The sequence below is a fragment of the Saccopteryx bilineata genome, chromosome 3, assembly GCF_036850765.1.
Source record: "Saccopteryx bilineata isolate mSacBil1 chromosome 3, mSacBil1_pri_phased_curated, whole genome shotgun sequence".
Taxonomy (NCBI): Eukaryota; Metazoa; Chordata; class Mammalia; order Chiroptera; family Emballonuridae; genus Saccopteryx; species Saccopteryx bilineata.
In genome coordinates this window covers 102,567,601-102,593,209 of record NC_089492.1, presented here as the reverse complement: position 1 = coordinate 102,593,209, position 25,609 = coordinate 102,567,601, and the positions used below count along the sequence as shown (strand labels likewise).

Sequence of the window (25,609 nt, the reverse complement as noted above, 5' to 3'; positions counted from 1 at the left end):
CCCAGGGATGTACTTCTCTTGCTGGTATCCGAGGGCCCCCTCACACCCCTGCCCACAGGAGTACCTGCACTCCTGGCCAGGGACACTTTTTGGGGCTCTCTGCCTGTCTGGGCCCAGTGAAACTTGCAGACTAGTGGGCCGGGTCCTGTGCTCAGCCTCCTGCTTTATTCCTCGCTCTTCCCTGTTCCCTGTATCATGTGACTCCCATAGAAACCTCCTGACTGTTCTGCACACCTCTCCCTCGCTCTGGGGAAGCCTGGCGCTGCTCCAAATGTCTCTCCTCTCAGGTCTGCCCTTTCGTTTGGCTCCGAGTTCAGACCAGAGGGCGGAACCCCAGCAAGGAACCCCAGTACTGCTAGGGCTTTGGGAAGGGTTTTGGGGACCAGAGCTTCTCAGCCTCCTGAGATCTCATAGCACTCTCTGCTGGATTTGGACAACATTCTGCCACCTAGTCTGTGTCAGTGAGAGGCTTCCCCGTGAATCCACACTTAAAAACTTCCTTGTGCTTTTTATCTTTATCGCTACAGATCTTCCCAAGTGCTTGCTTCCTGTGATCTCTTAGCAAGGACGCAGCCTCTCTGCAAAGACCTGCTGCACGCCCCTGCCCGACCCCAGCCTGTCTCCCCTGTACACTCCTGCTGATGGTCCCATGGGGCCCGTCCTCTCCTCAGTGTCACAGGATGGGCTACTCCTCCAGCCCCACCCCAACCCTCTGCAAGCTTAGCTTCAAGTTGTTTTGTTGACCTGAAGTTCAAATTGATGGTTAACTCATTTAGTAGACCTGCGCTGACCGATCCGTCCTTGACCTTGTACTGGATTTCTGTTTGTTTGGCCTGGATTCTTTACTTTGCCCTATTTCCCAGTTTTATTTGGGCTGATTAACTTAGATTAAAGCCAAATTAACATGTCACCCTCCTATCAAGACTCTAGTTTCTCTTCCTTCTCTACTTGGCCTCGGCTTTCCAATTTCCCCTCACTTTGCCAGGAGTAGAGTTGACCTTGTCCTTAGACCACCTGCACAGACCCCGGGAAGGGCAGGACAGGCTTCCGCTGGCTGGCATGTACAGTGGCTCCCGTCCCAACCCCCCAGCACGGGCTTGGCTGAGCTATGGGGGAGATGGGTTGGGCTGGGGGTGAAGTTAACCAGGAAAGAAGGTGGACCTGAATCTAGCTTGTGCCAAGCTGTGTGCTAGCCAGTGAAACCTCATAGAACTAAAGAAGAAAGCAAATGAAGAGTGATGACAGGCTGAGTGTCTGGGGCCGGTCCACCCACCATGCTCTAGAGTCTGGCTGAGGCCTGGACCATGCCCTTCAGCTGAGAGTTAGTCCCTCCCCACCCCGCCAACAGAACACTTCTGAGAAGCACAGCAGTCAATACTCGCTCCCCAGAAAACCTTCTGGAATAGAATGAGAGTCCTCTCTGATGACTCGCAGCAGAGGAGATCGTTGGTGCCCCTAGTAGTGAGGGAGGAGGGGTCATCTGACAAAGGGGGCAACTGAGGGCTGACGGGGGCTTCTGCCTGGTAAAGTCTTATATCACACATCCTTCTTAACTCCCAGTAATCAAGCCAGCTGGTGACCCAAAATTCCAGCCTCATCATCATGCTAAAAGTCAATGGAATTAAGATATCCCCCCCAGATATGCACACGTGTGTGTGCGTGCACGCACACACACACGTTCTTCAAGGAGAGCAGCACCAACCTTGTCCCCTTCCAAGGTCGCTGTCAGGAGACAGTCTTTGCTCTGAGTCAAGGCCAGACTCAACAGTTCTATTCCTCTTTCCAAGCTCTGAGCTTCCACCCGTTATTGTATCCCTTCGCTGGCCACATCCTAACAGGCCTAAGAACCTGGAAGGAAGTGTGTGCTGAGCTGGATGGAAGTCAGAAGGGACAGCGGGACCAAGGAGGGACAGGGGACCTCTGACGTGGCCTGAGGAACTGGCCTCCTACCGATCTGGTTCCCTAGGGGTTCCCGGGGGACAGTCCTCAAATGTCAGTCACTGAGTCCCAGCTTCATGCTCTCTGCTAGTTCCACACAATAACTCTTACTTAGTTAACATTTTTCTCTAAATTGACTCATTTAAAAAACAAACCTGTGTATTTATAAAGAAACCTTATATTGCTGCCATACACGGAAAACTATTATCCTCTGTAATTTTGGATAAAAATAAGTAAGCAAATCTCTATTAAAGTTAATAAAAAGGTCCTCCTGTGGCCCATAGAAATCACCATCTTGGTTATGGCTGTAGGCTGTGTATTTTCTACAGTAAACTCTCAGGGCTGCAGAGACCCTTTCTTAGGGAATGTCCTGACTTCCTTGTGCCCTTGTCATAGCGGTTGTAAGATGTGCCTCAGACCATCACCCCACGCATGGAACCCAAGCCCAGCCCATGGGATGGGATGAGCTCTGGGCCCTACTTACAATTCGAGGTTTGAAGGGTGGCTTGATCTTCTTCTGCTCCAGGAGCACCCAGTCAATCTCCTTGAAGAACGGGTGCTGCTTGATGGCATCTTCGCCATTCTGTGCTGCCACGCAGCCCAGGCGCTTGTGGGGGTTCTTGGTCATGAACTGCGAGGATGAGGACAGAGGACAGAATTAGTGACCAAGGCCCAACAGGCACAGGCCTTGAAGGAAAGCAGAAGTCAGCCAAGGTAACATCTTCAGTGTCACTGCTTTCTGCACTTTTAGGGTCTTACCCTGCAGGGTCCTTGTTAACTCTTATATAGAACTTGCTATGCGCCAACCACCATTCTAAATATAGTATGTGATAGTGTGTGTGTAAGTATGTGTGTGTGTGTGTGTGTATAAATTCATTTCAGTCAAATGTAACCCTCTGCGCTACTATTATTGTCCCCATTTTATGAGTAAGTAGTTGAGGCACAGAGACGTTAATCAGCTTGGCCAAGGTCAAAGAGCCAGCAAGGTACCAAGCTGGGGTTAGAAATGCAGGCTCTTACTGATGCTGCCTCCCCTCAGATTCTAAAGTCCTTTCTTCAGGGAGACAGAGGTCTGATAAACCATTTACATTTGAGAGGTCAATGGTCCTTTGCGAGGTGTGAAAAGAGGATCAGATATTCCTATTAAGGTAAATTATCAATGGTACCTTCTGCCCTTTCCTTTTTCTGGACCTGGGCCCTCCTGGTTTTTAAAGATTTGAATTTGTAATCTCCAGCCAAAAAAAAAAAAAATGCAGATTAAAAAAAATCAAAACAAGAAAAAGGCTTATTGCTTCTTAATGCTTATCCATAACAACCACATTGATGGGTTATATTTTTGGCTGGTGTCTTATGACCCTGAACACCCAGCAGAACTTATTCTTATTAAATGAGTCAGTCTTGATGACAAATATTAATTTAACTGAGTAGCTATGTAACAATATAACCTTGGGAAAAAAATCAGTGGTAATAGGTGGGAATATTTCTGATAGCCACCCAAAATAAAGGTAGAGGTATGTGTGTGTGCATGTCTGTGTATTAAGAGGGACAAAGTGTTAAGTTTCATAGCATGAAGGCTGAGTCTGTATTTATATAAAGAAACTTAAGAGGAAAAGCCATAAACCAAAGGAATAAATCTATAATGGTAGAAGTTCAGACTTCATTAGCAAGAGAGATTGGGAGAGCCTCCTACAATCTCTTACCTGGTATTCCTAAAACCAAACCGCATGGGCACAGACCAAATGCTACTGGAGGGGTGAGAGCCGTAGATAAGAGAGTCAAGGGGTGGTGAGTAGATGTGAGCTAGGAATGGTACCAACACACTTCATCTTTCTAATCTAAAAGTCAGCAGGGTCACCTCTGCTTAGACATCTTCGATGGCTTCCCGTCACCGGCAGGATAAACCCCCGGCTGCATACTTTGGCACACAGAAACTTCTTGGCCTGAACCTAATCTATTTTGCTGGCCTTTTACATGTCCCCTCATTGGATGCCCTTCTCCAGTGCCTATGCACCCTCTACAAACTAGTCAAAATGCTGCCTCCTCTGTGAAGCCTCCCCGAATTTCCCCCTCTGTGGAGACCTGGGACCTCATGTTTCTTATTTAAATTATAATTTGTCTAAACAACCCCTTCCCTTGGCCATCTCTGTGATATAGACGTCAGTCTGACGTTCCCAGCCCCTGCCTCAGCGCTGGCTCCACTGGCACTCTCACCACACTGACATGAGTGGATAGGGGGCTGAAGGCCGGGCGCTGGGCGCAGGGCGCAGCAGCGAGGCAGGGAAGCAGCAGGACCCGCACTCACTGTTGCACAGGTTGTACCCTGCGTCACTCTAGGAGGCAATGGCCTTCGCTAGGGCCCTCACCACCGTCACATAGGCAGCAGCCCTCAGAGACACAGCTCAGTAGCCAGTCATGGAAAATCTAGCCTGACCCTAAAATCAAGTGACAATATGAGGAAGTGAAGTGCTCCAAGGCCAAGGGAGTAGAAGACTGCTCCTTACTTCCTGAACTCTCCCTGTCCTCCCATTCTGGGAGGGGACAAATCAGGGCCACGTATAAACTTAGGTTTCGATGCCTCGGGAAGCAGCCCCTGAGCCAGTGGCTCTTCTCACAAGGAAGATGTTTTCTCTCCAAGACATCGCTGTTACCAACTGGTGACACAGGCATGATCCCAAGCTTCTGACTCTGTAGGTCAAAGTTTCCCAACCTCTGTGCTAGTGACATTTTGGGCCGGATACTTTTGTCACAGGGGCTGCCCTGTGCATTGTAAGATGTTGAGCAGCATTCCTGGCCTTTTTCCACTAGTGCCCGTAGCACCCCCTGCTCCAAGCTATCACAACTAAAAATATCTCCAGACGTGGACACTGCTCTGGGTCATCCAGCTGGGGAGCTGGCAGGGCCGGTCTCAGGAGGGTGTGTCAGGCTGGTGCTCGGAGCCTGGGGGGCGTGGCCGGCTCTGCTGGGCTGTGTCCCAGCTGCCGGGGGTGCACGAGCATGGGGCCTGCCACCCACGAGATGCTCAAAATATATGCGTTGAATAAATGAATGACTAAATAAACAGACTCCTTTGCTAATCTTATACCAACTGCGACCACATAAAGACTATTTTTTATGTATTGCCCACCTTCTCCAGTTGGACTGCAAGCTCCACTGAAAGGGACAGCTGCTGTTACAGGCACCAGCACTTATGTAGCGTCTAGCACAGTGCCTGGCACATTGGGAGTGCTCAACACATACTAGTTCAATATTAACTGAAGTAATTCACAGAAGGGAAAAAGGGAAAGAAAGGGAAATTGATAGGGAGGGAAAGAATGAGGTGAGGGACAGAGGAAGGAAAAAAAACCCCAACTATAGCTAAAAGTAACATGTTCTGATGTGACATTTTCCAAAATATGGTACGTGACCCCCTACCCTTGGCCACCTACAGAATCACTTTAGATCTTTTTAACATTTTCATGTGATGAATTCTGTTAAGTAGTTATAGCAAATAATTCTGATTTTCCATTTATGATAATGATATAAAGTTTCTTTGTAAAATACATATAACTAGGTAAATATAGGGAGGTAACCGAAAGAACAAGTAAAGGAAATCATGGTAGAGAGGGCACGAGGAGAGGGCAAATTTGGCGAATGTGGAATGCCAACTACTGACCGTCGGGCTTCCTGGCAGGTGAAAGAAGCCAGCACTGAAGCCAATGCTCCTGGGCTGCACCGGGGTCCTGCCCAGCAGGGTGACCCTTCCCAGGTAAACGGGTCTGCTATTCTCTTTACCACAGCCTCCGAGCTTCCCCAGGGAGACAGGTAACCACTTATGTGCCTCAGTACCGTGTCTTATGGTGTAGAAATGGCTGCCTTGAGCGAGCATTAAGCACTTTCACATGGGAGGGATTATCTGCGGGGTTGGGGACAAATTATTATATTATAGGTCTGAGCCCAGCACAGCTGCATAGATCTCCCAATCTACGGACACTTCTTTCCTGATCAGCTCTGCAGCCACAGTGAGGCTACCGTGGACACAGGAGCACAGTGCCTGCCCAGTTCTCCCCTCCCCTCGTCCCTGTCACAGGCCCCAGAGGAAGAGAGGCCACAGAACAGGTAGAAAAGGAGGGTCCAGCTCAGAGCCTCAGCAGCAGGGGTGACCCCAGCACAGTTTGGGTTGGTTTTGCTCCCTCTGAAACACTCACTGGAGGACCCGGTGTACTCAGAGCCCCCTCAGGAAACACAAACACACTCCTTTTTCCACAAGAAGAACCATACCCACCCGGACCCGATTCTCTCGGCAGTGGCCCTCTGTTTAGGGCCTGCACCCCCAGTGGGGACTGCCCTTGCCTCCTCCATCCATTGTGGAGGGGCGGGATGGGACAGGACAGACAGAGGCAGAGAGAGGGAGAAAGGGAGTGTGCAGGGAGGGAGGAGAGAGAGAGATGGTGGGAAGGCCAGGGGAGCAGAAACATGGGTGCAGGGTGACAACTCACAGCTTTCAGGATGCTGACGGCCTCCTTGCTGAGCCACACAGGGTAGAGCACATCATCATGGAGGATGGACTCAAACAGGTCGTCCTCGTTGTCGGCCTCAAAGGGGGGCTGCCCAGCCATCATCTCATACATCAGCACCCCCAGGGCCCACCAGTCCACTGAGGGGCCATATTCCAACTCCTGCAGGATCTGTTCAGGAAACACACGATGTCAAAGCCCAGCAGACTGCTGTCTGCAGCCACGGGCACCACAAGTGCCCACAGGAAGTGCCATGCCTGCGTTTCCAGCTTGCTCCTCCCTGAGCAGAGCCATGTGTTATATCCAGGTTCTAAACCAGCAAATTCAGTGACAGTTCAGTTTGGGAGGCACTATATTGGGAATCAACTATCAACTCTGCCAAACCAATATCTGCTGTGGAGACAATTCACTGCTTCTTTGTTTGAGCACCAGCTCAACAAGTTCCTGACTTGCATTAATAGCCACCTTAACAAAAAATAAAAAAGCATATCTTTGACATTGAAATCAGAGTCAGAGGAGCAAGATGCAGCTTAACAGAGACACAAGCAAGCTGTAAGTGACTGTGTGCAGCAAATTCGGGTCTCCTGTCGCACACGCAGGCCAAGGGCATGGCTCATTGAGTGGAAAGGTGAGCAGAACTGCAGTCTTCTTTCAGTGGTGACAATGTTGAATTGACCTGAGCCCTGTGCTCTTGAAAAAGAAACTATAGTTAATCAGTCTCCCCACTCTTGTGTTCTGATCTCAAAGGAACACTATACTCTTGCATATTCCAAGGAAAGACCCATCTCCAATGTTTTCCATGACTCCCACAACACTTGCTGATGAACCCCTCATTTACTCGCCTCTATAAAGCCCCACGGCCCTCCTCCTTTTATTTGAGGTGCCCCAAATGGCAGAGGCCATGTCTAATCATTGCAGCTTGAAGGACACCTCAGTCAAGTAACTTCTCAGATAACTTGTTCCAGAACAAGGCTCCAGCTCAGTTCTCAGATTTCAGGATAGCCAGGAAAGAGGAGGCTGACCCCAGCATATGGGCTTTCTGTGGTCTACTCCAAACACCTCTCTAGAGATTACAGATTGCTTGAGATTAAATAAAAAGACCTGGGTAGATTTTGAAAATAATAAAAACACATTCCAAAAATCCTTTTAATTTAGAATCAAATGGAATACAGGGGGTCCTCGGGTTATAACAGTCTCAACCAGTGGTGGGATTCAGCCAGTTCAGCAGAACCAATGAGATTTGCACTGGTTCAGCAGAACCAATACCTAACTTTTTGTTGAGTTTGGCAAACTGGTTGTTAAAATGGCACTTGTAATCAGGCTTTTCTCTAAGGTGGGCACCTGGGCAGATGCCCAATGTGGAAATCACAAATTGACATTCCTTACTCTTTTTTAATTTTCATCTGCACAACAGCATGTTCTAAGAGCCATTGTACACTAAACTAAATTATATTATAAGAAAGAGTTTTGAAATATTAATGAAAAAATAATAAATAATACCTGACAAAAAGCAATAAAACTGTTATTTAAGATATTTCCATATTGCTTCTTGACTGACATCCTTACTTGCAATTTTTTTCATCTATGGACAGAATGAACATTACCATTAGTTTTGCTTTTTGTCAGGTATTATTTAATATTTTTTCATTAATATTTCAAAACTCTTTCTTATAATATAATCTAGTTTTCTATACTTCTTTTATTGTTCTCATTTAAGTATTAAATACCATGTGGATGTCCTGGGTTTGATTCCTGGTCAGGGCACACAGAAGAAGAATCCATATGCTTCTCCACCCTTCCCCCTCTCCTTTCTCTCTCTCTCTCTCTCTTCTCCTCTGCAGCCAAGGCTCCATTGGAGCAAAGTTGGCCCAGGCGCTGAGGATGGCTCCATGGCCTCCGCCTCAGGCGCTAGAATGGCTCTGGTTGCAACAGAACAACGCTCCAGATGGGCAGAGCATTGCCCCCTGGTGGGCTTGCTGGGTGGATCCCGGTTAAGTGCATGTGGGAGTCTGTCTCTCTGCCTCCCTGTTTTTCACTTCAGATAAATAAATAAATAAATAAATAAATAAATAAATAAATACTAAATGCATGAAATAATAAACTATCTTTTAGTGTATCTTTTTTTATACTTAAACCTCCATTAGGGCAGAGAACTGGTTGTTAAATTATTTGAATCCCACCACTGGTCTTGACATACAATTTCAAGTTTATGATGCTCTCTCCCATAAAAACTTTAAAAAATTGAGACGTGAGCGTTTCAGCTTACACCGTTAGCATTGTACTTACGGACTACGTGGGCGAACTAGTTTGGCTGCGCATGGCGGAAGAATACACAGTACAGTGTACAGTACAGTATATTTGTGTTCTTTTCCTTTTTCTGTGGCTTAGTGGTATTTTATGTTCTATATTATGATTTTACAACTATGTAAGCATAGGTAAGTGACTTAGGCTAACGTGTGTTTCAACTTGCACCAAAATTTGCATTACATCACTGTTGTAGGAACGGAACTGTGTCATAATCCAAGGACCTCCTGTATAGGCAACTCTAAATTATTTGGGGCTGGTAAAGTGTATGGTGAGTACCTTTGGTCTTTGAGCCCAAGGGCCAGCACGTGGTATCAGTTAGAGGTCAGAGTTATAGGCTCCACTGTCCTGGGAAGTCAGTAATGCTGCTGGTCCAAAGCCAAAGCCAGTGCCTCCCTCAACCTTGAAAATCCAGACCCCAACCTGTGTCACTACAAGACCACCCGTTTCTGTCCTTCAGGGTCATGGTTACCACCCATCTCTTCCAGAAATCTTTCGTGGATCTCTCCAGTCCTCCTATCCTCAGACCCTTACCTCTCCCTAACATCTGCAGGCACCTCCCACATACTACCATGATTTTAGTTATTTTCTCATGGTCAACTGTCTTTCTAAGGCATCTGTAAGTAAGCAGATGGCAGAGGCTCTAGCATTCTTTTGAGTCCTGACTATGACCAGCCCGGTTCTAACATTCAGGAGACTGGTGACCACATGTGCCCATTGTGTGTGCCTTTGGGCATGCTCCTTTCTATCCTTAGTTCAGGGGACTCTGAGTTCTAAGGTGGCCACCCTCCAGCCTCCAGGAGGTGGCACAACTGAGTTCTATGCCTTGGCATGGTGATGGGGAGGTAGCCTCCAGGTGGCCTGTGTGTGCTCTGACAGGATGGCACTGTGGGAACCACAAAGTGGCCCTGCCCACCCTTCCCCAGGTCTCTTCCAGACCCTGCCCATTTGGGTGGCATCTTTTGTGAAATTCCTTTTAGGCTTGACCTAATTATCTGCTTTCTAGTTGGCTTGTTTGTGATGGAGTTTGTGAGAATGGCAAGGCTTCGCACGCTATGGGAGGGCACCCAGCAAGGCAGTCAACCCTTTGAGTGGGTCAGAGTTGCAGTAGAGAAGGGTAGGCATTGGGTCTGATGACGCCAGGAATTACCCAGGGCTGGCTGCCATTCCTGGGGGAGTGGGGGAGGGCATGGAGAAGGGAGAAGTGACACGGTGGGGGTAAGCCAAGGGCACAGGGTGGGAAGAGAAGCCCCGGGGCAGAGCTAGTGCCTCAGAAGATGTCTCTGGTTTCAGTTAGCTGCCACCTCACAGCCCTTCCTCTTTGAATTGAGGCTTATGCTTTCTGAAGTATATTCATGCTCCATGCTTTAATCTCATTAGATACTCAAACAGCTTGACAAGATGGGTAGGGCAGGAACTGTTATTCCCATCGGAAAGATGAAGAACCGGAGGGTCAAAAACATTTTGTGATTTGACCAAGGTCGCACAAGGGCATCAGTGGTCAAGTCTGGCCTGGGATCCCAACTCTCGGATCTATGCTTTTCCCACCCCAGTGCACAGTCCAGCAACCATGGTAATGATAGAGCACCTGTTTCTTACCCAGTGCCTGCTGTGGGCCGGGCACTGTGCTAAATGCTTTAGAGGCATACTTCCATTTAATCTTCCCTGTAGCCCTTGATAAACATAGCCATACCTTTATCAGCTTACCTACAGTAAGACCAGGGATTATTAGCCATGTCACGTGCTGTGGTGATTGTGGCTAGTGGGCACGAGTGTAGAATAGGAAGGAAGAGTGTCTAGGTCTCTTAAGCAGAGGTCAGAGTAGTTCATTGTGAGTCTTGCCAATGGATTGCCTTTCATGAAAATTTCGTTCATGAAAAGGTGAATGTTTGTCTTGGGCTGGGCCCTCAACTGTTACACTGGCCTGTCAACCCTATGACTCTGGCATCAACTCAGAGGGACTGGAACCAAGCATTCTGATGATAAAGGATGAGTGAGGAGGATGCTGAAAAAGCATGTCCAGTTGAAAGCCCTGACTCTAACTGATTTCTCCTTGAAGGTTAAATACCTAGTATTCCTGCTAAGGGAACACACTGATAAAGACTGGTTGAAATCTCACCTCTTCAGCTCTCTTAGAAGATAAGATTCTAATGAGAATTTACCTGTTGCTTGATTCTTACTTCTCTGACTCTCCCCAGGCCTCCCCATATCTCATCTGGTCTGTGAAAAGTCTCTCAACAGTACTTGCCTCTCACTTTGCCCTCTGATCCACACTAATGATGCCCATCTTCTTTCCAGGACAGGTCTGATTATGACCCTTCTACACTGGGGAGTCCTTAGTGGGTCCACAGATTCTACAGGATAAATGCCATCTTCTTTGGGCCTTTATTCTAATCATGTTCATTGCTAAGAGCATGAAGAAATCCTCTGTTCTAGCTACACTATTTTACTTTCTTTAAAAAGGCCAAGAATGTTCTTATGTTGGAATGCCCCAAGTTCTCATTCTTTTATTCATTCAACAAACCATTACTAAGAGCCAGACTTCTGTGCTGAATCCAGGAAGTACCCAGATTAGAAACACTGCTCCTGCCCTAAAGGATTCCTAGCCCAAGGTTGCTGAACCTCCTCCCCTCCCCCACTCCCACTCAGTCCTCCCTATTGTTTTCAGGAATGTTCCCCATCCCCATCACCAAAGGAAATCCTGCTAATTCTTTACAACTCAAATCATTCACCAGGTGTTCCAAGAAGCTTCCCTAATTCCCCAGGACCCCATCTTGTGTTTCGTACCTATTTATTCTACTTAATTAGTTGTTTACTTACCTGTCACTCCCTCTAGACCAAAAGTTCTTTTAGGAGAGAGACCAGTGTCTTATTCAATCAATTATCCCCTCTTTGCTTTGTGTCTAGCAGGTGCTCAAATAGTGCCGGCTGAAAGGAAATGAAATCTAAATGTGCTAACACACACCTATCCACCATGGGCAATGTTTAATGGGGATCAGTACTTCCTTCCCATCTTCCAAGTGTCACAACCCTCAAGACCATTTTATTTTGCATGTCGGGTACGCTCTGTCTTAAATCTGAATCATGTCACCCTAGGCATCACTCGGTTGGGCAAGCTTGACTAAAGGCAAAAAAACACTTTACAATGAGCAAAACATCTAAACAACTTTCACAAAAGGCAACCCATTGGTGAGACTCAAAAGGAACATCTCAGATCTCCATTTATAATGAGGCAGTTAATCTCCTCCTCCCCCTCTTCTTCCTCCTCCTCCTCCTCCTCCTCCTCCTCCTCCTCCTCCTCCTCCTCCTCAATCCTGTGTGTTCCTTATGTAGAATCACCACTACACTAGAAATGGCAAATTAATCCTGGTTTTACTGTAAGCAAGTTATAGCCGGTTAAGTTAATTGCTGCCTTTATCAGTGGTGCTCCTTTATTATGGTTAGAAGTGAAAGCAATATGTCAACAAATTTCTCTTGGTCCCAGTTCCATTGGAAGTTCTGGGCTGGAATGAAAAGATAATATTTAGAAGGACCTGCCCAGATTTGGGGAATGGCCTGATACTTTCAGCTCACCCATTATCTCCTCTATCACCACCACTTCCTTATGCAGAAATCAGCAAGCCTTTTCTCCTTTTTCCATGGAATCCATCCTGGTTTTCAGGAGCCTTCCCCCAGCACCACCAAGTGGCCTCCGTCCATGGGAATGAAGCCCTGGCTCAGCCGTGGCAGCAGGAGGAGCTGGCCCTTTGCACACAGTCTCACCTCAGGAGCGATGTAGTCAGGAGTCCCACAGAATGTGGTTGTTGTCACACCATTCAGAATCCCTTCTTTGCACATCCCAAAGTCGGCCAGCTTGCAGTGACCTTCTGCATCCAGAAGGATGTTGTCCAGTTTCAAATCCCTGCAAGGCAGGCCAGAAGCACAGAGTTAATGCTTCACTCATCCCAATATGGTCCTTTCAGTTAGAGAGGTGCACATCTCAGGAAAACCTGCTACAAAATGGAAAGTTCTGCCTGACCAGGTGGTGGCGCAGCGAATAGAGTGTCAGGCTAAAATGCAGAAACCCCAAGGTCGCGGCTTGAGGAAGAGGTCACTCACTCTGCTGTAGCCCCCTGGTCAAGCAATTAATGAGAAAGCAATTAATGAACAACTAAGGTGCTGCAATGAAGACTTGATGCTTCTCATCTCTCTCCCTTCCTGTCTGTCTTTCTCTGCGTGTTCCTCTGTCTGACTCTCTCTCTCAGTCTCTGTCAAATAAATAAATAAATAAATAAATAATAGAAAGTTCTGAGGAGGCTTAACCTGCCAGTAACCAACCTCAGACCAGGTCTCTCTCCCACGATGGCCAACCCCCAGAGGTGTCTCCATTCTCCCCAACATGAGGGAGGGGCTTCACAACCCCAGGACAACTGCAGTGTAAAAGATTAAAGTTAGTGGCTATTAATTGAAGCTATAGTATGTGCTGAAATTCATATTATTTAGACCTTGATATGAGAAAGAAGCAACTATGTCCCTGCCTTCATAAGTTAACCACGCAGATCACCTGGAGGAACAAGACTGGCACCTGTGAACATCTGTGAGTCAGGTGAAACCACACAAGAATCAGGTGCCAAGCATGTGAGCTATTGCCTTTCAAGGGGAGGCACTGACAGCTGGTGGGGGCAGGAGGGCTTCCGGGAAACAGTGACTCTCAAGAGAAGCTTGGGTAGATGGTAAGGTTTGGAAAGAGAAAAGGTCGGAGGGAGGAGGAAGCTAACACAGTAGACGCAAAAGGTAGTGAAGACCAGAGAACTGGGTCCCAGTAAATGGTGAGGCAGGACTGGCATGCTGAAACCAACCACAAAGAGCCCCGAATGTCAGGAGGAGGGGCTTGACATTCGTGCTGAGGGCAGTGGGAGCCCTACCTGCATGTGCACCATGTATGTGCAAGATCCATCTTCTGGGAGCAAGCAGGCTGGGTGAGGGAGTGCCCGGGGCAGGAAGGAAGGCACACTGGTTGCAATAACAGACCTCTAGAGCCCAGGTGGGTCTGCGCATGAGTGAGGATCGTGGCGGCAGGTGGATCAACCAGTGCAGCTCCCTGTGGCCAGTGTTACAGTTTCGGGGTCTGTGTAAGATCTTGTGTAAAATCTGGGATTTGGGGTGAGAATTACCTACCAACCAAGTCTGCAAACCCTAGACCTGTCCCATAGAAAGATCTAGTCTTGAATGGAGGCCCCCCAGGGACTTCCTCAGGAGCCACTGTGGCATGGGGTGGGGCCTTGCAAAAAAGGCCCATTCTCCCACACACAGAGCTGGAGGGTCCTTTCTTCCAAGCCTACTGGCATCTGCACTTGAACCCCTCCCCAATCAGGAATCCGGGCCTGAGCGCAAAGGTGGGGCAGGAAGCACTGGGGCCTGCCTGCCTCACAGCCGTGGCCACATTTCCACTTGCAGTTGGGACTTCTTGAGAAAAGAGCACATAAAATGTGCTGCTCTAAGCAAATGCTCAGGAGCTGCAGAAAGAACAGTGAGCCCAACCAGCCCAGTCACTGTGACTGGGATGCCCGACTCCCCTACCCCACCCCATCCCCCAGCCCTGGCCACTGTGTGTGGTCAAGGCTCCGCTTCAGCTGGGGGTGGAAAGCAATGAGATGAACAGCAGCTTGGAGGCTGGGTTTTAATCACTATAGTGGCCGGATCCTGGTAAAGTCAAGTTGCTGCTCTGTTACCTCTTATCTGTCAAGTTGGACCAGATACGTTCCTGCTCCTAGGCTTGTTTCTGTGCCTGAAAAGTAGCAAGGTCTTAAACATTGCTATACCCACTTCCTTCATGAGGAAACTGAGTGGGAGGGAACAGGTGTGCTGTCAGCCCACCAGCTGGAGTCCTTGAGAGGTGGATGTATAGGCCCAGAACTTTCCGGCCCCTCCATACTCTTTAAGTTGCCTCTCCAAGACCCAGGTGCAGGTGTAATGATCACCATGGCAACACTCACCTTAATAGTAACAATAACAACAACAACAGCAACATGTGGAAAGCACCCCAGTCTACAAACCACACTCAAGTTCTGAACAACACTGAGAGTTAGGAAGAGCACACTCAGCTATTATTTTGGCAAAAATAAGTAAGCACAAGCCGGAAGAAGGTAAGTGATTTCTGTAAGGTGACAGGGCGTTGGTGGAACTAGGGCCTGAACTCAGGTCCCCAGCTCTGGGAGCTGGTGTTCTTGCCTCCGTGGGCTACACATACTTCAATGCCAGCCACCAACCCCAGCTTTATAAAGGACCCCTCATGCAGCTGCTCAGAGCACTCTCTTCTAAAGCCCTTGCTGTTATAGAGAGGACTACTTCTAATTTGTATGAATGGAATAGATTCAGAGGATTCCACACCAGCCTGAACCTTGCCCTTGTTCCGAAAATCGAGACTCAGCATTTCCGGCACATCAGGCTCAGCCTTTCCCTCAGCTCAGGGCTCCGGCTCAGGGTGAGAGAGGGTGGAATGTCTTATCCCCCCTGCCCCCTCCACCCTGCTGCCCTCTCTCCCTGCCCTGGGCCAGAGGCACACCAGCCCTGTGCTGCCTGACCCCCTTCTCTCCGAGGAAGAAGCTGCTCTTGCCGAAGGCTCAGAGGACCCTGTCGGGCAGGCAGCTGCCTCTCTGCAGCGGTGAGGGAGGCCCCAGGCTGAAAGGTTTCTTCCCACCGTCCTGCCACTGGTGCCTGAGATCCCTCCACTAGTCACTTCCTCAGAGCCCCCTCCATTGCCTGCATTTTTCTAGAACTCTAGTTCCCCACATAAACCAAGTCCCATGGACGAGGCGGTGACTTAAGTTCTTTTCCTTTGTGACAGGGAAACTAATGAAGCTTCAAAGACCCCAGAGGGCCAGAAAGGCCTTTCCTAGAACATTGTTCCTCTGGGATTAGTGAGTTTCATTAAAAATAAAAATACTGATACCACTGGGACCAAATTTGTCTGGTCCTGGGTTCTCAGTGAGTTCCTGAGTGGGATGTCAATAGATGGGAGAGCTCGGGGCAGCCCAGGGCCATGCTCGCTCAGACAGAGAAGATGGGAGGAAAAAAGGCCCTTCCCTAAAAGGGAGTCGGGGGTGAGGGCTGCTGAAAGAAGGTGGCATCCCTGGAGTTCTGCTGCTGCACAACTGGCTGAGGGCTGAGCTCCCCTCATGCTCTCTCCCTCCTAGCACAGCTGCCCCAGGACCCCAGACATTCTACTTCCTCTTCCTGCTTCTCCCACCTCTTGGCTTTAAGTGCTGCCCCTTCACTAGGGGCTTCCAAGTCTTCCCTGCCCCCTTCCCAGTCCTGCCTCCTCTGAGGCCCAGCTCATCAAACGTGCTGACTGACAGCTCTGCAAAGAAGGACGTCTGCTTAGCTATTAATCCCTGTCTACTCGGTTCTCAAATACAAGGCCAGGGCACTTCTGAGCACTGGGGATAGTTCCAAGGAGTGGGGTCATTTTTTTTTTAATAGTGGGGGGAAAAGGCAGCAAAATCCCTGTCCCTATATATAAGCCAATGTGACTAGCCTTTGCTTATTACGTTTATCTATTAATAGTTTCATTTATTTTTTTCAGTTGGTAATACATTCATATATTCATAAAGTCTAAAACATAAAAGGGCATGCAGTATATACTCTCCCTCCTGCACCTGTTCCTCAGACACTCCTTTCTCCCCCTGAAGGCACTGCTTTCTGTTTAGCTTCCATGTGTCCTCTTGCTCACACTGTGTACGTATATGAGAAAATGTGAATATATTCAGGCACACTTTGGAGATATCGTGGGTTCAGTCCTGATCACCACAATAAAGTGAGTGTCAATAAAATGAGTCACATAATTTTTTTGGTTTCCCAGTGAATATAAAAGTTATATTTACAACACCCTGTGGTTTATTAAGTGTGCAATGGCATTGCCTAAAAAAATGTACATACCTTAATTAGAAAATACTTTATTGCTATAACAATGCTATCAGCTAAAACTTCGTAAGTTGTAACTGTTTGCTGATAGAGTAACATCAAAGATTACTGATCACAGATCACCATAACAAATATAATAAGAGAGTTTGAAATATGAGAATTACTAAAATGTGAAATAGAGACATGAAGTGAGCAAATGTTGGGAAAACGGCACTAAAAGACTCGCTTGATGCAGAATTGCCACACACCTTTAATTGTAAAAAAAACCCCAATATTTGTGAAGTGCAATAAAATGAATATTCATTTACCCCCTTTTAACTAACTGGAGCTTACTATATATACCTTACTTTTTCCACTTACTATAGAGTAAATATCGTTCTGTCTTGGTACATAAAGAACCTCCTAATTATTTTTTATGGCTGCATAATACCTCACCCTCTTTACTGGGGAACATTTAAGATGCTTCCAGTACTGTGCTATTACAAACAGGGCTGTGGTGAATAAGCTTGTATACAATATCTTGCATATACATGAAGGTAACTATATACATTTCCTAGATATGAAATTTTTGAATCTGAGAGTACAAGAATGTGGATTTCAATAGATATTAGAAGTTGAATAATTTACACTTTTATCAGCAGTATATGATAGTACTGCTCACCAACATGATATGTTAGCAATTTTTTGGTTGCGAGACAGTATCTCAGTATATGCTTAAGTCTATTAAGTTTGAGCATTTTTCATATATTTTAAAGTGATCTGTATTTTTTATCTGTGAACTGTCTGCTGCCCATTTTCCTTTAGTGGTGTTTGTTTTTTTAATGATTTTTTGGAGCTTTTTATATATTAAGGACAAACTAGGTATGAACTAAAAACTATATTTGTCCTAGTTTACTGTTTTGAAATTCACTTTTGACATTGCTTGCAGCGGTTTTGTCATGCTGATACAATTTAGTTTTATGTAATTGAGTTGATCTTTAATTTTTATGGTCTTTGGATTTCATGTCTTAATTTCAAAGTCATAAAACCATTCTCCCAAGGTTTCTCATAGTACTTTGATGCTTTCATTTTATAAACTCGTCTTCGATGTATTTAGAATTGGTCCTGATAAAGATGTGAAGTATAGATCCAACTTTGTTTCCAGACATTTAGTGAATTGTTCTAATCTCATATGTTAACTAGTTCATATCTTTTCTTCACAGACTGAAATACCACATTGATCAAATACTGGTGCTAGATCCCCACATGTATTTGGATTTATTTCTGTACTCTTTATTGTATAATACTGATCTATTCCACACTTGTTTACTTATTATAGGCTTATAATATGTTTTAACATTCATTAATAAGGCTGGTCCCCTTATTACTGTTCTTTTTCAAAATTACTGACGACTCTTGCTTGTTCATTTTTCAATAGAAACCTTAGCCTCATCTGTCTAGTTTTAAAAAGTATCCTGGTGGTGATTTTATTTGGAACATGTTTAAAATTATAAATTAACTCAGGGAGAATTGGTATTTTTATGATGTTGAGTCTTCCTATCTAATAATAGTGTTTGTCTATTTGAGTCTTGTCTGTGTCCTTTAGGAGGATTTTAAAGTTCTCTCATATAGATCTTGTCCATATCTTGTTATATTTTATGGCATTTTGATAGCTGTCCCAATATTCATTCTCACTCTCTTGCTTAGTGAGAGAATTTTTTTTAAGCCATGTACATAGTGACATAGCTGTAAACTAGAATTCAAAGCCTTCCTCAAAGCTAGGTGTGGTTATGTGACTAATGTAGCCAATCAGATGTGAGAAAGTCTTCTTAAAAGGAACAGCCTTACTCTGCCTTTTCTCTCCTTCCTTTATCCTGTTGCCTGAATGAAGATATAGTGCCTGGAGTTCTAGCATATGCTCCTCTGACCAAAAACACAAGGACCAGGCCCCAGGAATGGTCACTGGAATCCCACCTCTCGATATTTACCTTATTTAAAGCACTGTTGTCTGGAGTTTACATGGTAATTGAAGCTGAATCCACTTTAAATAACCCAAATTATTTTTTATCTTAAATTCTTATTGTAGATAGGGTCTTTTCTTCCATTCTATCTTTAATTTTGTTGCCTATGCATATGCAAGCCATCGACCTCTGCTTATCATTCTGTGCCCTGCCACCACACGGAACATGACTTTTAAAGAGGAGTTTCCCAGTTGATTCTCTGGATTTTCCAAATCATTTGGTACGAATGACTATTTTACCTTCTCCTTTGCAGTGTTTATGCAGTGATTGTGTAGACTAGAATCTTAACAACAAAGCTAAATAATAATGGTGATAGCAAGCATCTTGGTAGTCCCCGATTTTTTTTGGGGGGGGTACTTCCAGCATTTCTCCCTCAGGAAGAATTCCTTTATCATTGCCCTTGCCACCTGACATCCAGATTGAAGGCTACCTTACTGTATCCTGCACCAGAATGAGGACTGTGAGAGCTTCCATAGGACCTCCCATCCACCCCAGCTACCAGAGGGCCAAACGGACTGTGAGGACAAGGGGAAGGAGCAGGCCATGCAGTGTCCCTTCCATCGAGCTTTTCTCAGCCGTGGCACATTGGAGCTGGATTAATATTTGAGGCTGCACAGTTCTTTGTTGTGGGGGCTGTTCTGTGCACTGTAGGATGTTACACAGTATCCCTGACCTCCATGCATTAGATGCTATTAGTAACACTTCCTGGCAAGTTTTGAGACCTAAACATGTCTCTAGACATTGCCAAACGCCCCCTGCAGGGTCTGTGGTGGGCAACTACTACTTAATCTAAGCTTTAGCAGTGATCAAAGCTCCAAGATGGTCTGGCCCAGATCATTAAGCCGAACAGGAATTCGGGAGCAATGTTGCAGCTGTCAGAGAAGAGTGGGTTTGCCTAGAGTGCCCCTATGATTTTTATCCCTGGGAGTTGGCAATCCTGACTATCCTATCCCTGTTAACATTTGAAATGTATGAGGAAACTGAGACTCAGAAAAGGCAAGTCATTAGGTTGCCAAGCTGGTAAGAGACAGAGCCGGGCTGACTCCATATGACCATGCGTGACCATCTTTCCCAGGGGTCCCCAAACTTTTTACACAGGGGGCCAGTTCACTGTCCCTCAGACCATTGGAGGGCCGGACTATAAAAAAAAACTATGAAAAAATCCCTATGCACACTGCACATATCTTAAAGTAAAAATACAAAACGGGAACAAATACAATATTTAAAATAAAGAACAAGTAAATTTAAATCAACAAACTGACCAGTATTTCAATGGGAACTATAGGCCTGCTTTTGGCTAATGAGATGGTCAATGTCTGGTTCCATATTTGTCACTGCTAGCTGTAACAAGAGATATGACGCACTTCCGGAGCCGTGATGCATCCGTCCCTCATCACCAGAAGTAATACTGTACGTGAGCAACGCCGCGCTTTGTGGCGCCACCACAGTACTCCAGGAGCATCCTTGCTCCTCTCACTGACCACCAAGGAAAGAGGTGCCCTTTCCGGAAGTGCGGCGGGGGCTGGATAAATGGCCTCAGGGGGCTGCATGCAGCCCGCGGGGCCGTAGTTTGGGGATCCCTGATCTTTCCGGTCAAATGTAAAACCCATGAGTTGGAAGTCCCTATCTTCTGGTTTTACCCAACTTTCTTTGGGCTGGGAAAGGAAGGCTTTGTGGTAGGAAGGGGAATACAGCTGCTGCCAGGGAAGAACTGAGCTAGAGGCTGCATGGTATAACCCAGGCTACCATGGGGTGGGCACACAGATTTCTTCCAGAAACTCAAAAAGCAGCAAGAGAGGAAATTCCAAAAACAAAAAAATCCATTAAAAAAAATCTTTAAAACCTGAAGGGAAAAAGAAAGATCTAGCAGTTAGTTTTATGAAGGAAAAAAAGAAGTTTTTCTAAGACCAATTATGCTTCTTTACTAGGGAAGGGGAAAGGGATCTGTGAGTAAAAGCAAAGACCCCTAAAATGAATTTTCTGTGAGGTGGGGAAGAAATGGTTTCACGGTGAGGGAGCAGTGGTAGGTCACATTATACTTTTACTTTCAATGAAAGTATACTTTTAAAGTGATAAGAAATCAATTGTTGATATCTCTAGAAATGTGGGTGATTTGGCTTTGAAGAATTGCCATCCCCATAGCTACCTTTGCATCTTATCCGGTGTCTGGCTTACATATAAGCCATAGCTGGCGCCTACATGCTATGATGTGAAGTGCTGGGTGGCTCCCCCAGTTTCTCTTTTCCTGGGGTGCAGGTAGGAGGTAAAGGAGTTCTGAAGCTGAATCATAACTCTGCTGCTTACTAGCAAATGATGTTGGGCTGATCCAAACTACCTCTGGGATTCAATTTCCTTATCTATGAAAAGGGGATAATCTTGCCACATTGGAATGATGTCGCAGAGGTGACAGGGCCTGATACATGGAGGTTACCTTGGAACCTCTGCCCTTGCCAGCCATCTTCAACAGTCATTTCTTTCTTTCTTTTTTTTTTTTTTTTTTTGTATTTTTCTGAAGCTGGAAACAGGGAGAGACAGTCAGACAGACTCCCGCATGAGCCCGACCGGGATCCACCCGGCACGCCCACCAGGGGCGACGCTCTGCCCACCAGGGGGCGATGCTCTGCCCCTCCGGGGCATCGCTCTGCCGCGACCAGAGCCACTCTAGGGCCTGGGGCAGAGGCCAAGGAGCCATCCCCAGCGCCCTGGCCATCTTTGCTCCAATGGAGCCTCGGCTGCGGGAGGGGAAGAGAGAGACAGAGAGGAAGGAGGGGGTGAGGGGTGAAGAAGCAAATGGGCGCTTCTCCTATGTGCCCTGGCCAGGAATCGAACCCGGGTCCCCTGCGCGCCAGGCCGACGCTCTACTGCTGAGCCAACCGGCCAGGGCCTCAACAGTCATTTCGTAAAATATACATCCTTTGTGAGGGAAAGTCATGAGATCCCTAACAACTTTTTTAATTTTTGAAAAATACTTATTACCTTCTATTGTGTATAAGCCACCGAGATAGATAAGGTCGAGACAGATACTGTAGGATGGAGATAGGAAGCATATGCAACTATAACATATGGGAGGAAGTGATGAATAATACTTAAATGACAGAGAGAGAGAGACTGACACTGTCGGTCTGTGAGAGCATCGGGGACCCCTTTCCTCGGGGCCTGGGGAACGGCACTGCGTGGGAATGCCCAGAGTCCCAGGGGAGAAAGCAACATGGGGGGGCAGGCAGGGAGTAGGGGGTAGGGCTGCACGGGTGTTACTAATCAGGGATGTGACAGCTTCCAGATCCTAGTGAACCTCTCAGGACCTGGGATGGCCATGCTGTGAGTGGGGGTGCATGGGGGGGCTTCTTCAGAGAGAGCCACGGGAGCTGCTGTGGTTAGCAGCTGTCTGTCCTGTGCTCTGGGGTCCCCCATGTGCTGTCACTCACCTCACCACCTTTACTGACCACAACAGTCCTGGGCAGGGGTATCACCATCCACACTCGACAGATAAAGGACTCAGAAAGCACACGGCTCCCAGGGGAACTGGACCTGATCATCAGAAGTTGCATGGGATCCTGTTTTCTTGATAAGCCCCTTCAGTGGTGTCATCTGAAAACTCATCCTTTCCCATTTATAAAAGTTTATTTTCCCAATTTGACTGTAGATTCCTCAAGAATAAGGGCCGGAAAACTCTTCTCTGGGAACCACACAGCACTAAGCAAAGGGCTGGCACACGTGACAGCCTTTACACACAAAAACTGAAAAAAACCTTTTGCTTGACTTGAAAACCCTAAAGGAGGAGCCAGGAGCCCCTATGCTCTTCGCCCAGGCTCTGCGGCCCCCACTCCCCGCATGCTGCCCTCCTGGGCATGCTCATCCTCAGAAGCTCAGGCCTGAGGGCCACCGCAGGACAGCAAATCCTTCTATTTACTTAGAGATAAAAGATGAGAACTATTAATTCGCAGATGCCAAGTATCTGGATCACCAGAGAACAGGCCCTCGGGGAGGTTATGAAGAAACTGTGCTTGTTTTTGAACAAATAGTAGAGACTTGTGAATGACTGTGGTTAATCAGATGGGAATACAGGCTCTTCTGGTAGATGTTGCCAGACACCTTCATAAATTTAACAACATATTCAAGAGGAAGACAATTTCCCTCTTCAGTGGAGTCAGACTCTCCTCCATGTTGTGACCAGTGTTGGTGACTGGCTGGCACCCTCTACCAGCTTTCTCTGCACAGCCCCCTCCGAGTTCCCCCCAGGAACGCCAGATCACTCAAACCCCACCCAGGCCACACGGGACGGCAAGCAAGACGTCTGGGAACATGCGCCACTTGCCTCGCCATCATATAGAAAAGCAAAATTTGCTTGTATCAGAGTCAAGGTAAAGATTTCAAAATTCTCTATTGCAGTCCTGACACCTGAGAGTCAATGGTAATATTTCACTCTGGGCCATTCTGTAGGTAAATTCTTCTCCAAGCCTTTCAATAGAAATAGCTCATTCATTTAGGAACAAAATAATAACTACCTTCCCCCCCCCCCAAAGTTTCTGTATGTCACGCACAGTGTTTAAGTCTCTTATATGATTTATCTCATTTTATTTCACAAATAGCCTATGAGTCTGGTAGGACTATTATTATCTCCATGAAGAAGAAGGATATTTGGGGTCACCTACCTGGCCCTGGACACCCAGGTGGTGAATGACAGAGTCGGCTCTGCCTGACATTAACCCTCATGCTTTTAACCACTTTGCTCTGTTGCTTGAAGAGGAAAATAATAATTGTGTCTACACTCCTACCTTTCTGTGGGATTGAGAACACAGCTGATGCTGTTGAGGTGATGGTTGTTTTTGATTAATAGCAACATAGTTCTAAGATGTAACTGATAAGCTAAATGAGGCATTTTGACCAAACAGATGACTCCTTGTCCGAAGTGAGCAGACAGACCTTCAGCTACTACAGTGACAGCGGGAAACCTGAGGTGTGAACCAGTATCCCCATTCACAGCCAAAATAAACAGCCTGAGACTCTACCTGGCCCTTTAAACCTGGAATCATGACAGAATAACTTACCTGATTGCACGGCTGCCCAATTACTTATTTTATCACAGCAAGGAAAGCAAATTCTTATCCTTAATGCTGATGGATAATAAATATTCTGACCTCCACTATGAAAAAGAGGCCTTGACTTGTGTCCCCAGCAAGCGGGGAGGGGGCTGCACTCCCTGTCATGACACTACACCTAGTACCCCTATTCCTCTCCAGGCTATCGACCAGCTTGCACTCTGAAACTGTTATTTGGGGTTCAGTGTGCTGACTGGAGCTAAGGATAGCAGTGACCTCCAGCAAGCCACTTCTCTGAGTTAACACGGCTCAGAAAATGAGATAACACGGCTGGATGAGTTAATCCCCAAGGACCCTTCTTGTCTAAGATCCTGGGAAGTGAAGGCAGCTGGAGTCCATGAAACTTGAACTTACAATTCTGGCTGTTGCACACCAAATGTTTCCCTTTCCACTTCGGAGCAAACCTTTGCCTGGCAGGCGTATTCCACAGCAAGTAAATCAGACGAAGCTCTCCTCTGGCTTGCATTCTTTAATGACGCCCCATGGACACGCTTCCTAGAGTGACGTGAGAGGCCTCTGGTCTCCACCAGTCTGGCCTTTTAGTCTCCTACCTCACCACCACCCCCCAATCCAAACCTGGGGTCTGAGGACTGTGGGAGGGGGCCCAGATATGTCAGGTTATCTCCTGCCTCAGTGTCCCTCTTGAGTATCTGTCTTCCACAATGGAGCCATGAGGGCAGAGCCTGCAATCCTCCCAGTGCCTGGTGCATCCTAGCTTCTCTGTACCTGTTGGTCAAATGGATGAAGGAATAAATGAGTGAGTGGAGAGGTGATTTGTGGACCATGGCTCCAGGCAGCCAGATGACCTGAACAAACATTTTCAGGTAACATATGGAACTATTAAAACATGTTATTTAAAAACTATTACAACTAGGGCCCAAACCATCAGAGGCAGCTGAATATGACATTCTCTCAAACTTTTTAATCCCTTCTCCTATTACACTCAGGAAGAACCCCTTGGCTAACTTCCAGCAGCTTCCATGGCAGTCAGAGTGGACCTCAAGCGCCTCATTCTAGCTCTGGGGATGGCTGCCCTCTCCCCGTCTGTCCAGTCTCTGACGGTTAAAGCTCACCAAGCACTTGCCTGCCTTGAAACCTTTGCCACACTGCTGTTCCCTCCCCCTGGAGGACAGACTCCTCAGCATTCAGGTGTCTGTCTCCATCCCCTTTTCTCAAAAGAGACTCTCTTGTCTACCCTGTCTCAGCCCCTTACTTTACTCTCAGTCACCTTGGTTATTTTCTTTGCAGCAGTGATCACAATCTATAACTACTTTCTTGTTTATTTCCTTGAGTTTTCCTCAGTGAGCTCCATGAGAACAGGGGCTGTGACTTGACTTCACATTCACGGTTTGGTCCCCAGAGCCCTACAAAGTGCCTGACACTCGATGTTCATTGACTGGATAGGAAAAGATAATGGGCAGGATCTTGATGAAGTCCATTTTAGGGCCGGCCTAGTTAATGGCAGGATTACTACTACTAATACATTGCCTAGTTGGCCCTATTATGTAATATTCTACAACATTTACGGAGTTGCCACTCAAAAGTCTGTTTTCGTGCTAGGTCTGGAGGATACTGAGAGAGAAGACACAGTCCCTGCCCTCCAGGAGGGGACTGGAGGGAGCGGTAGACACGAGGGGAGAATTCTTGGGTGGTAAGTTCTATACCAGAGGGACGAACAGGACACCACCATTGCCCTTAGAAGGCAAGGGCTGCCGGTCTTGCCTTTTTTGGGCCAGTGACTTGTAGCTAAAAATCCAGCCAGCATACTGTCATCACAGAAAGGGCCACTCCAGCCAAAGGACCAAGAGTAACCTTTGTGGGGGAGGCGTGCTGGAGCCTGGCGGAAGCAGACTGTAGAACCCTCCACGGGGCA

The 25,609-nt window shown here is 46.9% G+C and overlaps 1 protein-coding gene across 2 annotated transcripts in view; it reads right to left on the bottom strand.

Annotated features, from left to right (window-relative positions):
• The window catches only part of PRKCE (protein kinase C epsilon), a 513,463-nt gene that overhangs the window by 21,982 nt on the left and 465,872 nt on the right, over nt 1-25,609 (bottom strand). For both annotated transcript variants that reach the window (XM_066267045.1, XM_066267046.1), the window contains 3 exons: nt 12,498-12,636; nt 6,414-6,602; nt 2,423-2,569 (listed from right to left, as the gene is read on the bottom strand). In XM_066267045.1, the coding sequence (XP_066123142.1) occupies nt 2,423-2,569; nt 6,414-6,602; nt 12,498-12,636 (475 nt within the window). The remainder of the gene's footprint in view (nt 1-2,422; nt 2,570-6,413; nt 6,603-12,497; nt 12,637-25,609) is intronic.